At 42.4% G+C, this 15,706-nt stretch overlaps 2 protein-coding genes across 2 annotated transcripts in view; both read left to right on the forward strand.

Moving 5' to 3' along the window:
* Positions 1 to 15,706, forward strand: part of dnah1 (dynein, axonemal, heavy chain 1) — a 524,711-nt gene that overhangs the window by 377,770 nt on the left and 131,235 nt on the right. The window contains exons 49-52 of the mRNA XM_041191637.1: positions 8,308 to 8,516; positions 11,903 to 12,074; positions 12,172 to 12,363; positions 13,050 to 13,160. Of these exons, the coding sequence (XP_041047571.1) occupies positions 8,308 to 8,516; positions 11,903 to 12,074; positions 12,172 to 12,363; positions 13,050 to 13,160 (684 nt within the window). The remainder of the gene's footprint in view (positions 1 to 8,307; positions 8,517 to 11,902; positions 12,075 to 12,171; positions 12,364 to 13,049; positions 13,161 to 15,706) is intronic.
* LOC121279848 (40S ribosomal protein S29-like) lies at positions 14,540 to 14,831 on the forward strand. Its single transcript, XM_041191302.1, has one exon. The coding sequence runs from the start codon at positions 14,563 to 14,565 to the stop codon at positions 14,731 to 14,733; it is 171 nt and encodes a 56-aa protein (XP_041047236.1). The 5' UTR covers positions 14,540 to 14,562; the 3' UTR covers positions 14,734 to 14,831.

Here is a 15,706-nt window from a genome sequence, read left to right on the forward strand (position 1 = left end):
TTTCAATGAATTTTATATCCACGTTGCTACCGTCCCTTTTATTCCATGAGCAATAACTTTTCTAACAAGTCTGTTGTGTGGCATTGCATCAAATGCCTTTTGAAAGTCCATGTACACCACATCAACAGCATTAGCCTCATTGACCTTTTCTGTTACCTCTTCAAAAAAATTCCAGCAAGTTAGTTAAACACCATTTCCCCTTTAGAAATCCATGCTGGCTCTTCCTTATCAATCCATATTTTTCCATGTGATTACTAATTCTACCACAACTAATTGTTTCTACAATCTTGCCCACCACTGAAGTTAAACTGATTGATCTGTAATTGCTGGGCTTATCCTTACACCCTTGTTCAAAAAAGTGTTGTAATGTTTGCAATTCTCCAGTCCTCTCGCACCTCCCCTGAGTCTAGCGAAGATTGAAAAATTATGGCCAGTACCCCTACAATTTCTACTCTCACGTCCTTCAATATCCTTGGATGCATCTTGTCCGGTCCCGGTCCTTTGTCAATTTTAAGTACCAACAGTCTATTCAACGCTTCCTCCTTATTAATTTTGAACCCTTCAAGTGATAGAGTTTCCTCGTTTGTCATCTGGCCTGGGCAGCGTCTACCTCCTTGGTAAAGATGGGTGCAAAGTATTCATTTAGTACCTCAGTGATGGCCCCTTCGTCCATGTGTAAATTCCCTTTTAGGTCCCTAATCAGCCCTACTCCTCCTTTTACGACCCTTTTACTATTAATATGCCTGTGGAAGACTTTGGCATTTCCCTTTTTGTTGGCTGCCAGTCTTTTCTCATAATCCCTCTTCATTTTTATAGCATGCTTTTTCACCTCCCCTCTAAACCTTCTTTATTCCTCTTGGTTCTCAATTGTATTTTTTACCTGACACCTGTCATAAGCACATTTTTCTTCTTTATCTTAACTTCTGTCTCTTTTTTCATCCAGGGAGCTCTGGTTTTGTTTGCCTTTCCCTTTCAATGGAGTACACCTTAATTGTGCCTAAGCCAGTTCTTTTTTGAAGGTAACCCATTGTTCAGCCACAGTTTTTCCTGCCAATTTTTCGCTCCAGATAATCTGGCCCAGCTCCGTTCTTGTCCCATTGAAGTCGGCTCTCACCCGGTTAATTATTCTTATTCTGGATTACCTATCATCCTTTTCTGTCGTTATCCTAAAACGTACAATACAATGTTCACTGTCACTTAAATCTTCCCCCACCGACACTTGATCTACTTGGCACACCTCATTTCTAAGAACCGGAATTGGACACATACTGCTGTAGAAAATTTTCCTGAACACAATCTAGGAACTTGTGCCCATCTCCGCCCTTAACACTACCACTGCCCCAGTCTACATTCGGGTAATTAAAATCCCCCATTATAATTACTTTTTAATGTTTGCATCTTCCTGCAATTTCACTGCAGATTTGTTCTACGTCATTCTCACCAGTTGGCAGTCTATAGACTATACCGAGCAATGTAATTGCACCCTTTTTGTTCCTTAGCTCTAGCCAAATTGATTCTGTCCTTGAAGCCTTTGGGACATCCTCTTTCTCCAGCACTGCAATGGTCTCCTTAACCAATACCACCACCCCTCCTCCTTTCCTATCTTTTCTGAACACCTTGTACCTGGGAATATTTAACACCCAGTTCTGCCCTTTCTTGAGCCAAGTCTCTATTGTCACCACAACATCATATTTCCACATGGCAATCTGCACCTGTAACTCCCCAGTCTTATTTACTATACTCCTTGCATTCACATACATGCAGTGTTAACCTGATTTAGACTTCATTATTTGCTCCCTTACTTCGACTCCATCTATTAACTTACTATTCTCTATTTTAGTCTTATCTGCCTCTCCCAGCATTCCGTGCACCCTGGTATTACTTTCTGATATTCTCTCCTGGTTTTATAAAAGGGAAATCATGTTTCACAAATTTATTCGAGTTCTTTGAGGATATAACAAGCAGGATAGAAAGAAGAACCAGTATATGTATTGTATTGCCTTTGGATTTCCAAAAGGCATTCAATAAGGTGCCACATAAAAGGTTATTAAACAAGATAAGAACTCATGGTTTTGGGGGTAATATATTAGCAAGGATAGAGGATTGGCTAACTACTAAAAAACAGAGTAGTGTTGAATGGGTCATGTTCAGGTTGGCAAACCATAACTAGTGGGGGTGCCACAGAGGCCAGTGCTGGGCTTCAACAGTTTACAATCTGTATTAATGACTTGTTTGAAGGGACCGAGTGTATTGCAGCCAAATATGTTGACAATACACAGATAGGCTGGAGGTCTGCAAAGGGATATAGATAGGTTAAGTGAGTGGGCAAAAATTGGCAGATGGAGCATAATGTAGGAAAATATGAACTTGTCCACTTTTGTGGGAAGAATAGAAAAGCAGAATATTACTTAAATCGAGAGGGACTGCCAAATGCTGTGGTACAGAGGGATCTGGGTGTCCTTGTACATGAACCTCAAAATGTTAACATGCAGGTACAGCAAATAATTAGGAAGGCAAATGGAATGTTGGCCTTTTTTGCAAGGGGGATGGAATATAAAAGTAGGGAAGTCTTGCTCCAACTGTACAGGGCATTGATGAGACCACACCTGGAGCACTGTGTACAATTTTGGTCTCCTTACTTAAGGAAGGATATACTTGCATTAGAGGCAGCTCAGAGAAGGTTCACTAGGTTGATTCATGGGATGAAGGGATTGTCTTATGAAGAATGGTTGAGAAGGTGGTGCCTATACTTATTGGAGTTTAGAAGAATGAGAGGTGGTCTTATTGAAACATAAGATTCTGAGTGGGTTTGACAAGGTAGCTGCTGATAGGATGTTTCTCCTCATGGGGGAATCTAGAACTAGGGGGGCACAGTTTCAAAATAATGGGTCTCCCATTTAAGACTAAGATGAGGAATAATTTTTTCTCTCAGAGGATCGTTAATCTTAGGAATTTGGTATCCTGGACAGCAGTGGTGCCTGGCTTATTAAATATAGCCAAGGCTGAGTTAGACAGTTTTTTTGATCTGCAAGAGAGTCAAAGGTTATGGGGGCAGACAGGTAGGTGGAGTTAAGGCTACAGTAACATCAACCATTATTACTTCGATAATAACCATTTTGGTACTGTGGCAGAGGTAGAAATCTCATTGGACAGATTCAAACAAGGTTTTCAGAAAAGATGGACTTAAATTTGGGAGGTGACAGCGCATTCATCCTTGCATTTTGGGTTTCCTTTGCTTTCATATTCACCTGTTACTCCTTAGCCTCTCCCCCTTCAGCCTCGACAAAGGTTGTTAATGTGTTGCAATGACATTTGAGCTATAAGTATTATTGTCCCCCTATTCTTCTAGTTCCTTTAATTATATGTATCCCATTAAACTTTGTCTCAGTGCAATGTTTTATTCCCATTACAAGTCTGCTCACTGCGTCCATCTAAATCTGCAGCTGGAGCAGTGAATAAATATGCAAATATAAGAACCCACAAAAGCTGAATGCTATTTACACATTAAGGGGGCTAAATTTGATAGTCCCTGAAAATGAGTGCAGGGAATGCAATGCATGATTAACCTGTGCCCCTTGACTGCAATGCAGGCAGCATGCTAACTTTACATTGCCTGCTCAGTTCAATGATTTCTGTGTCTAGCCAACGCTACCTGCATTGCTTATTGGCTGGACACATCAGCAAGGAGACAATATTATGAGTGACTGGCACTACTTAAAGCTAGCCCTGCATTGCATAAAGCTAGAATGCACATCTTAAGAGGGATGTGCATTGGTGGAATGGCACAATATTAGAAAGAGCAGGCTCCAAGATTTTTGAACATCACACTGTCAGCCTTAGGGAAGGTTTTGAGAGAAGGAGATAGCTCCTGTATCCACAGAAAGTCCTCCAGAAACATGCTTAAGAGGCAACGGGAGCAGATAGTGGTGGAGGTCAATGCCAGGTGTTATGATCCTGGACCTACCCCCCACCAAGTTTTGGTACAATCCGGTTATGGACTAGTAATTTTTTGTTTAAGGTAGACAAAGTTTGAGATCTGAGACAATTGCTAAAAGAGTAAAGCCACAAGATTCCACGGTTTTTAACAAACAAAATAAACTTTAGCATACAAGGTCAGAAAGATAAAAACAATTTACGATATCTATCTTATGCTTTAACATTCAGGATTAATATTGAGATACATGTGAATTAACAGGAACACTGTGATCGAATGCATCACACTGTACAATAAATGGCATATGTGACCAAGACAGATCCCACAGATTTCTCAGCAAACCATCGAAATTTCACCGAGTCACATAATCTTGTTAAAACTCTGTCTCTCTCATGAGGGATTCTAGTCTCCACTATCAAAGATCTATCCTTAGAATTCTCTCCAAAAGTCGCTCCAAGTTGGATTGTCTCAACGAAGGCTCACCTCCCAGGGTTTCAATCACATTGCCTGAGACTCTGTTCCACTGGATTCCCGAGTCTGCAATCCAGCACCAACTCATAAGCATAACTTCAGCTCTTCAGCTGCGTCGAGCAGAACACTACTGCTCCAAAAGGCTACCTTTGCCCCAGTGGCCCGCAGCATGGAATCACCAACCTTCTGCCTTCTCAAATCTCCAGAACTTCCCCTGAGCCCTCACTACTTGAAGCCTGCCAACCCCAGCCATTTTACTGCTTGGAACCCCTTTCTTTACTCCTCTCCCCAGTGGTACCTACTGGTGGTCTCCTCCTCCTGGTGGCTCCTTCCCCAGTTCTCTCTCTCTCTCTCTTTTGTGACCTCTCCCTGTCACTTGTACTGGGACTCCACTCTATTGGATCCTCGGTTCTGTGATCAGGTTTTTGCACCGTTTCTTTTTCATGCAGGTGCCTTGAGAACTTGTGCCTGGCCAAAAGAACTCTAAAACACTGGACTGTGCATGTGCAGTCCGCTCCTGATTCATACATGTATGGAAATTCCTGGGCCATGCTGGGACCTCTAGTCCCCAGCCCCTGCTTGACGATAAGGTATATCGGGATTCATAACAGAAGAATCAAATCCTGAGGACCTGAATGCAGTGCCACAAGATGTGCAATGACCTCTCAGGAGTGCTCAAAGTCAATGAATGCATCTTCAAGTCCTATATCCTATCAACTGCTACCCTCAGACACTGCTTAAATCACCACACCTGCATTACTCACTTACTAATATCCCTAAGACTCAGGACTCCTATCTGACATTCATATGCTTCATTGCACCCTCATATAATTATAACTGCTACAAGCCTCACACCCACATCTCACAGGTTGTACACACTGCCAGCTGTTGAATTATGACAGCCACATCACCCAGACAGATTGCACGACACTCACTGACACTTCCAACTCTCTTGCAGTACAAGCTGATACACAACTGAAGTGGGACAGGCGCATCTGCATATTTTAATCCCTGTGAGGGAAATGATCCAGGCTAACATCGACCATTGCTGAGGCCGTGACCAACAGCAATGCTGAAACCTAATCATCCTCCTCACACACCCCAACTCATCCTCATCATACACTCTATTCTGATTTTTAAGGTGCAAATGGTCTAAATATATGCACCTCAATTTTCACCACTAAACACCCCCCACCCTGCCACCACCCTCCATTGCTCCTCACACTACCGGCTTACACTGTGTCTTTCTCCTTTCACGTAATCAAGATGTGCAACTGGACAGGCAGTGCAGGACCAGCAAGAAGACACTGCTGATGAAGATGCACTGTCAAGTGGTTTCATGCTTGCAGCCACAAGCTCAGATATTGACATTACACCTAATTTACAGGATATCATTGAGGTGGGATCTGCATTGGGTATGTGTGGCCTGCAGCCAGAGCATGGGGAAGGATGGTGCAGGTACCAGCTCTCCAGCCATTGAGGTCACACACAAGTTCAGCTGCAGAGGCCACAAATGGACACTTCAGTGGGGTAACCCAGACAGAAATGGTGATAGATTTGTAAAACAAAATTAAAACAGTAGATACTGGAAAACTTCAACAGGTCTGGCAGTGTCTGTGGAATTCCAGTTCTGAAGAAGAGTCATATTGGACTGGAAACATTAACTCTGTTTCTCTCTCCACAGATGCTGCCAGACCTGCTGAGTTTTTCCAAGTTTTTCAGATCTCCAGCAACTACAGTATTTTGCTTTTCTTGCATTGGGAAGCCTGCAGAAAGCCTGCTGTCAATGTCAAGGAAGATGGAGGAATCCAGCACCAACTTGGTACATGACATTGTGCAAAGCTTGGAGCCATCTTTTCCAGCATGGAAGTGGTGGCTAACTCCATTTGCACATATGTGGACCCAATTATAGTGCAGTGTCTCATGGCTGATGCACAAGCAGAAGCAACTCAACATCTGAGTCCTGTAATGGAAGCTGACAGTGGACGATTACTGACATGCAATGTCAGCTTGCTGCTGTTCCATGGCTGCAGTTACCGGTGTTCAAAGGGGCTTGCAGGGTATCACAGCAATTCAGCAAACTGTCCTCCAGTGGATTACTAGGACGGTGAGGTGCCATCTTGGGGATGCAGCAGTAGCTTCATGGAGCACAAACCTCCAGTCCACTCTCAGGAAAACATAATTCAGTCTCCCGCTACTGCAACTTTGCTGGTGCCCTAGCTGCTGTCTGTCACCCAGCCAGCTCAGACTGCTGCCACTCATGCTGAGATGTTGCAATCCACAGTCAGGTCTTCTAAGTTCACAGTTGCTTGGGATCATTACTCGAGGTCATTTACAGTCTCCTACAATCAAAGTCAGCAGTCTACCACTATTTATGTAGCAGTTACCAGGGCAGCACTGCTTAGAAAAAATAAAACGAGCAAAGTCACGTGGAAGATAGTGATTGAGAGAATACATGAGGGTGATTAGTACTCAATATGGCATGATTTAATTTATAAATTTGCTTAGGAATGTTTATTTTGTGGTGGAAGGTCCTTTCCACTTCTGAATGTGTTCAGCTGGTACAAGATTAAGAGAGGGCATGAGATGGAGCATTGAGCATCAACATGGCACCAATGGTGTCAAATCACCAATGCATGGAGTTTGACATCATGATTTGCCAGCTCTGCACACTTTTTATGGCCAATCATTGCACACGCTACTACCCTCACCAATGTGGCATCTGGTGCAGGTTGCCTCTAAAATATGCACGCACATTGGATTTCTAAAGGTATGTATAGAGCCCAAAAAAGGGCGCAAATGATTCCAGTGTCCTCACCATATCATTTTGGCGTGATGTCAGCATAGTTAACCATTTCAGACTGAGTTACACCTATACATGAAAATTAGCCCCACTATGCAAAAATGATTATTAAGGTGTTCTTTGAGAAAATAGTAGAGTTACTGGATGATACATATTTAGACTTTCTAGGAAGCACGTGGTCACATTCCTCACAGGGGGCATGGGTCTATGGTGAAGCAGAATTCTTATTTGAATTATGAATTGACAAAACTGTTGGAAAAGGTAGTTATCAATGTGAACAATTTTAATTCAGCAGGAACGTGAGTGCAGTCTTTTCAGCAGCGATCTCCAAATTCTTGCTATTTACATTGCCATGACCAAAGTATTATAAGCTCATTATCCATGTTTACAGATGTTGCACATTTCTGCTGGAATACAGGATACTTGGAGGGGATAAATCCAAAGTTACCTGCAGTTTTTTAAACTTTGTGCTGATGAAAATCAAAAATGTAAAGTAAAATAATAAACATAATTATACACACAAGTGTGTATAATTAGAGAAAATTGTCCCAAATTGAAATTATTCTTGAGAAATTGGCTGTGAGATACATCTAATTAATCTAATTGAAAATTATTGCCTCAAAAGACTGTGATGTGAATGTTTTAAGAATTTGTGTGTAAATATTTTATTCCTGTATCTGTATTTCATCACAACAGTTAAACCAGATATTTCAATGTTTTGGTATGCAAATATTGCAAACAGTAATTTCTAGGCTAGTATTTGTAAATTAGCTTTTTATGTACACCTTCATACCTTGGGGTTCCAGAAGTTAAATTTAGCCATACGTCAGAAAGTACTGTTGACAACATTGCCTTAGCAGCATTTATGCTGCTTCTGTCAAATTCCTCCAAAGCAAACCTATTTAAAATGGATAGGACAAAAATTTGATACATGCACTTTAAGCATTCATGCAATTATATTGGCAAGTCAAGTTATTTCTGCCTTTGAATGATAACTCAGATTGGGCGAATTTAATCACCACAACTAATAACAAAAAGAAAAATTTTAAAACAGTTTTTGACTGACATAGCCTGACTTTTGTCATTTGCATTTCCACAGATCAAAGATGAGTCATTTTTAGAGGATGTCAACAACATCCTGAACTCAGGAGATGTTCCAAATTTATACATCCTTGATGAACAGGAGGAAATCTTCAATGCAATGAAACCAGTTGTTCAGGACCTAGGGCAGCAGCCAACCAAGGCCAATATGATGGCTGCATACACAAAAGGAGTACGCAGTAACATTCATACTGTACTGTGCATGAGGTAGGTTTTCCTGGTTATGCCTTCCAAATCAGATTGTTCACATCTCTTAAGTTTGATTGGCACCACGTCCACAAACATTCACTCCCTCCACCACCGAAGCACAGTAGCAGCAGTGTGTATCATCTATAAAATACACTGCAGGAACTCACCAAACTTTCTCAGATAGCACCTTCCAAACCCACAGCCAATACCATCTAGAAGGACAAGGGCAGAAGATACTTGGGAACACCACAAGTTTCCTCCAAGCCACTCACCATCCTGACTTGGAAATACATAGCTGTTCTTTTTCACTATCTGGGTCAAAATCCTGGAACTCCCTTCATAACAAGACTGTGGGTGTACCTACACCACATGGACTGCAGTAGTTCAAGAAGGCAGCTCACCACCATGTTCTCAAGGGCAATTAGCAATGGGCAATAAATGCTGGCCTAGCCAGCGATGCCCATATCCCATGAATGAATTAAAAATTGTGCATCACCACAATTGGCTAAGTAGCACCACTACTTACTGGACTGGCCAAGTCCTGAAGAATATATGTGCCAAACTGGGCCTGTGGCAGTTGGTAAAAGACCCTTATAGGGATAAGCCTATTTGAATTTGTCCTCATCAATCTACCTATCTCAGATGTATCTATCCATGACAGTGCTGGTAGAAGTGACCACTGGACAGTCCTTGTGAAAACAAAGTCTTATCTTCACACTGAGGACATGCTCCATTGTGTGGTACGGCACTACATCATGCTAAATGGACTAGATTCAGAGCAGACCTAGCAGCTCAAACCTGTGCATCTATGAGGTGTTGTTGGGCATCAGCAACAGAATTGTTCTCCACCACAATCAGTAATCTCATGGCCTAACATATCCCTCACTCCATCATCGCCATCAAGTCAAGAAATCAACCGTGGTTTCAACGAGTAGGAGACTATTCCTGGAGCAGTACTTGGCATACCCAAGAATAAAGTGCAAATCTGATGAAGCTACAACTCGGGACTATATGTTTGTTAAATAGCAGAAGCAGCATGCTATAGGCAGAGCTAAACAATCCCAAAGCCAACAGATCAGTTCAAAGCTTTTCAATCCTGCTCCATCCAATTGTGAACCAGGTTGTTGACAATTAAACAACTAATGGGAGGAGGAAGTTCCAAGAACATTCCCTTCCTCAATGATGGCAGAGCCCAGCATATCAGTGGAAAAGACAAGGCTGAAGCATTTGCAAGAATCTTCAGCCAGAAGTGCCAAATGGATGATTCATTTCTACCTCCTTTTGAGGTCCCCATCATCACAGGTGCATGCACAGGATACCGCAAAGGCTTTAAAACGTTCCGGCTGTAATACTGAACACTTATGCCCCAGGACTAGCTGTGCCCCTCACCAAACTGTTCCAGTACAGTTAAAACACTGGCATCTTCCCAACAATATGCAAAATTGTCCACAAAAAGCAGGGTAAATCCCATCCAGCCAATTACTGCCCTATCAACCTTCTCTCAATCATTAGCAAAGTGATGGAAGGTGCTTCAAAAGTGCTACAAGTAGCACTTACTCACCAAAAACAGCTCACTGATGTTCAGTTTGGGTTCAGGATGAGTCAGCTCCAGACTTCGTTACAGCCTTGGTGTACCAGAGTGCTGAATTCCAAAGGTTAGGTGAGATAGACTGCCCTTAATACAGGCACCATTTGACCGAGAGTGACATCAAGGAACCTTAGCCAAATTGAAATCAATGGGAATCAGGAAAAACTCTCCACTTGCTGGAATCAGCTGTTTGAGGCCAATCATCTCAGCCCCAGGACATCACTGCAAGAGTTCCTCAGGGCAGTGTCCTTGGCCCAACCATCTTTCCCTCCATCATAAGGTCAGAAGTGGAGATGTTTGCTGATGATTGCACACTATCCCATTCCATTTGCAACTACACAGATAATGGAGCAGTCCATGCCTGCATGCAGCAACAGCTGGACAACATTCAGGCTTAGGCTAATGGCAAGTGTCAAGCAGTGACCATCACCAAGAAGAGAGAGTCTAACCATCTCCCCTTGACAGTAAATGACATTACCATCATTAATTCCCCCACCACCAACATCCCGTGGGAGGGCTACCATTGACCAGAAATTTAACTGGACCTGCCAAATAAATACTGTGACTGCAAAAGGAAGTTAGAAGCTGGGAATTCTGTGACAAGCATCTCACCTCCTGACTCCCCAAAGTCTGTTAGGAGTGTGATGGAGAGTGCAGCTTCGACAAGAGAAACTCAGTATCATTCAGGGCAAAGCAGCCCGCTTGATCAGCTTTCCAAACCCGTGTCCTCTACCATCCAGAAGAACAAAGGCAGCAGGCACATGGGAACACGAGTATTTGGAAGTTCCCCTCCAAATCACACACTATCCTTACTTGGAAACATAATGCTGTTCCTTCAGTGTTGCTGGATCAAAATCCTGGTACTGTCTGCCTGATAGCACTGTGAACATACCTACACCAGATGGACTGCAATGCTTCAAGACAGCAGCTCACCACCACCTTCTTAGGAGCAATTAGGAATGGGCTCTTGCTAGTGAGGCCCATATACCATGAAAGAATTTTAAAAAGGGAACCTTGTTCAAAGCCACACTGCTAAATTCACAGGAGCTGGTTTCTTCTCTCTCTCTCAAAGCTTTCTTCCTGAGCCCGTTTATTCTTTCAGTAATTTAATTTGCCTCCCAACAACGCAATATCTGATGTCCCCAACTTTGGTGACAATGCTGTTAGCAAATAAGGTGGTACAGAACAATCTTAAAGGGTATTGCCACACACCATTTCTTTCTGCCCACAGATGGCTGAGCTGCCAGCCTACCCATGTAAGTCAACAACATGGTCTTAACATTGCTGATCTGTAGGACCTTTCTCCAGCCTTGAGGGAAGCTGTGGAAACCCAAAACGTACTTCTTGATCATAACTTTTATACAAGTGAGCTTGGTTGTTTTGTAGCACTGCCACCCTAAATAGCCAGACTGATTGGCACGTCTATTTTGTTTTATTCTTACATTGGATGTGAGCATTGCTGGCAAGTCCAATATTTGTTGCTCATCCCTAATTGTCTTTGAGAAGGTGATGGTGAGATGCCTCTGGTGTAGATTCACTTATAGTGCTGATAGGAATATTTCTATGTTACATCAACTTGTAATCAATTTTTAGCTCTGTGACTTATTAACATCCATAAATAGTTTGTGAGCTAATCTGGAATACCAGGATGTAAGTCACCCATCAAAGTGACCAATCAACTGTTTTGGTAATCTGGTTTTTGGTAAATCACACTCCTTGGTTATGTAATTAACTGAACACTGCATGACAAAAGGCTACATGTGATCTTTTGTGTATGTAATTTTGATCAGAATCTGCTGTGTTTTCATGCCCCCAGCCCAATTGGAGAAGTGTTCAGGGCTCGCCTGCGCCAGTTCCCATCCCTTGTAACATGCTGTACCATTGACTGGTTTAATGAATGGCCAACTGAAGCACTCATGTCTGTTGCTAATAACTACCTAGGGGAGCTGCCGGAGCTCGAGACCAGGCCAGATGTCATGACTGCTCTGGTGAGGCTTCAATTGTTGGGATCTTCAAATTTATGCTCTGCAACTTCTTGTTTAAATCTGCATGCAAAACTTAGCTTTCTTCACTTCTTCCCCCAAGGTCAAGATGTTTGTCTCTATTCACCAAACTGTTGCAAAGAAGTCCCTGCAGTATCGGAGTGAGCTTTCCAGATACAACTACATCACACCCAAGAGTTACCTGGATTTGCTCAGCCTCTTCTCTGTGCTGATTGGTACGAAGATACATATGCTGAAAACTGATAGAAACAGGATGAAAGGTGGCCTGGACAAGGTGATGTACTCAATGTCATACATAGTGCTATGGCAAACTGTTAAATATGTAACCTTAAGCTCCCCATCACTCTGTTAGTTGGGTTTGATAGTATTGGAGTCATAATCAGCAGCAAGGTGCTAGGTTTGTTTCATGGTCAGTGTTGTGTTAGCTGATCACAGCAGGGTACTAGCAAGCATGCTGGCTTGCTGGACGCCACATAGCAGAATACCCAGAAAAACATGGCGCTATACTTGTCCTGGATCATCGGACAAAGAATTGCAGACAAAGCTTTTCCTTCTTTTCCCCCACCCCTTCCCCAGGATATTGCACTCCAGTCTGCATATGTGCAAGGCCAGACATGCTGCTGCAGCCCTGAAAAACCTTCATCTTGAGGCCACTGGCAAAAAGATAAGCTAGCTGATGGGCCTAAGCCTGAGCCTACAGCCTGTGGCTTTCCCAGACCATGTAAATTATTAGTCCCCTGAATGTGTGAGACAAGTTCTGTTCTGTCCAAGATTTTACAGACCTGAATTCAGGTTAAGAATAGGTTTACAATCACTTCAGTGCTCAGTATGATTGCTCAGGGAACAATATTTCAACACCAAAGCATTAAATTTAGATCACTGACGGTTTATGCTGACACATTTTTCAATCTGTATGCCATTCAGTGAAATATTTCCTAAAACTACTTTTTTCTGCTGTAGCTTCTGCGCACTGCAGAGGATGTGGCTAGAATGCAGGAAGAGTTGGAATCAATGAGACCCCTTCTAGAGGAGGCAACACAAGATACTATAACAACCATGGAAAAAATAAAGGTACAGCAAATTTAATATGATGGTGGATATCATCTAAAGTTAAAACAGAAAATACAGAAATATACAGCATCTGAAGAGAAAATACTCCTATGCTGACAAGGGATTTGTTTCCAGAAAGATTAATATGAATACATACTAAATTGACAGGCAGAAAAAGGCCAAATTGTTAATCGAGCCTACTGTGCAGCATTGTGGTTGAAGGATCATGACTAAACACTTCCTTGCAGCCATGTAATAATCCTTTGGGATATGAAAAAAACAGAGAGAAAATTTTTGGGGATTGAAAGAGAGGGTACCTGGAAAATTCCCCCCAACCCTCTCAAGTGATCAAAACCAGTCAGGAAAATGATATGAACTAAGTGTTCTCTGTAAAGTCAGTTTTAATTGATATGATCTTTACCTCAATCAACAACTGATCCAGCCCCTTCTTGAATGCAGAAAATCTTTTTTGCTTGTTCTGTATTTCCAGAATTTTTTTTCTTAACATTTGCAGTTTTGTTTTCTTTTTAATCTGTACTACTAGTATTACTATTGCTACTACTTACTTTGCTCATAGCCTGAAAGTACCACCTTTGCAGTCAGCATAATAATGCAGGATATATTGACAAGAACATTGATCACCAATGGACAGTGTAAGATCAATTCCATACTCTTAGCAGGGAGTCCTTAGTGGGAATCAGTCAGGAATCACCCTTAAACTTTAGACTTACAATATAATTGAGTTAAGTTGACTAGTTTGGTTACTGTTTTACAGGAGCGCAGGTACAGTGCCTACAATCAGGCTAGTAAATAGTCAATACGTTCTATGTAGCCTGCAATTGCAAATAACATGAGGTTTAGGGTAAAATAATTTAATATGGAGAATAAGGACATAAAAGAGACAGTTGCAGTAGTAGTGGGACAAAAATTGGGAGGAAAATTGAAGTGTCAAAGATTCACCAAGTTTAGTCCGTTCTGATTTTTGAGAAAACTTTGATCCTCAGGGCCAGAGTTCCCATCAGCAACCTGTGAGAGTCTCAGGGATATAAACTTGTTTATCAAGAACAGGGTTGCCCATATCCTATCCCAAACCATGACCTGCTCACCCATCATTCCTGTCCTTAATGCCCCATGTTTGATCCTAGAACTCCAAACCTTAAAATTTAAAATTTTATCCTTGTGTTTAAATCCCCGCATGTCTTGTCCCTTACAGTATCTGTAACTTCTTCAACCCTCCAGGAATTCTGCATTCCTCCAATTTTTGTTTCTTCTTGTACAACCTCCCTCATTTCTCCCGCATTTGGCATTCAACTTTTTGGCCAGAATTTAATGACCCATAGGCAGGCGTTTGCCTGACCCTTCCAGACACAAAATAGTGTGATATCTCGTTCGGCGGAGCTCTCTCTCTCTCTGTCTGGCCGCCATGGGTCATCAGCAGCTTTACTGGTCCCACCCTAGGAAATTCGGCCAGGGCTCCCGCTCATGCCGAGTCTGTGCGAACCGACACGGCCTGATCCGGAAATATGGCCTCAACGTGTGCCGCCAGTGCTTCAGACAATACACTAAAGATATCGGCTTTGTCAAGCTGGACTAAATTACAAAAGGAGCAAGAATGCATTCCAATGTAGTGTGAAATGGAAACGCAGCATGTGTTGAACAACTTTCTACTGTCTTCACCTGGAAGAAGCAAACTTGTGATGCTCCATTTTTGTAAATAAAATCTCGTTCGGCGGACATGCGCAGTAGTTGGAAGCATGCCTGTCAACAATTAAGCAGGCAATTAAGCCCATTAAGGAGGCAACTGAAAGCAATTTTTTGTGGACCGTACACTTTTATGGTTGGCGGACGGGCCAATTGGCCAGGCAGCCTTTACATTTTTGCTCAAACTGCGATCCAGGGTGGGATGAAATCTCCATGGGGAAGTAAAATAAAAAGAGATATCTGGGGACTTTTTTTTTAATGAGGTATTTCAGGTGCTTGATTTTGCAGCATTTTTGTTGTTTTGTTTATTCTGTGGATGTCTGCAGCTCCCTGAGGCAGCTATCTGACTTCAGATAGCTCACTGGAAGCACTCACTAACATCCACGGTGACATCGGCGCTCGCCCTCTTCCCGCCCCCACCGGCAGTGCTGAGCCTTTCTCAGTGCATGTTTCATGCTGGCTGGCCGCTAATTGGCTGATCGTGGTTGGGGGTCCATTTCCCGTCCACTTGAGCCCGCCGATACCGCACGCCCACCGAGTGAAAAATTCAGGTCTTTATGTCCCTCTCATCCAACGCGAACTTGATAAAAGTCCGCCTCTTTTGCCAAACTTTTAGTCACTCCCTCCTAATATCTCTGGTTCAGTATCGATTTTTGTCTGGTAACAATAAAACTTATATTTATAGTGCCTTTAACTAATGAATCATCCCAAGGCACTTCACAGGAGCATTATAGAACAAAATATGACACTGATTCACCTAAGGAGATATTAGTCAGATAACCAAAAGCTTAGTTAAGGAGGAAAGTTTTAAAAAGTGTCTTAAAGGAAGAAAACTAGGTAGAAAGGCAGCAAGGTGTACATAACTT

This window comes from Carcharodon carcharias, chromosome 7 (genome assembly GCF_017639515.1).
Source record: "Carcharodon carcharias isolate sCarCar2 chromosome 7, sCarCar2.pri, whole genome shotgun sequence".
NCBI classification, from domain to species: domain Eukaryota; kingdom Metazoa; phylum Chordata; class Chondrichthyes; order Lamniformes; family Lamnidae; genus Carcharodon; species Carcharodon carcharias.

Bases quoted from the DNA above. Each gene is read 5' to 3' on its own strand.
- LOC121279848 (XM_041191302.1), top strand. From the start codon at position 14,563: ATGGGTCATCAGCAGCTTTACTGGTCCCACCCTAGGAAATTCGGCCAG.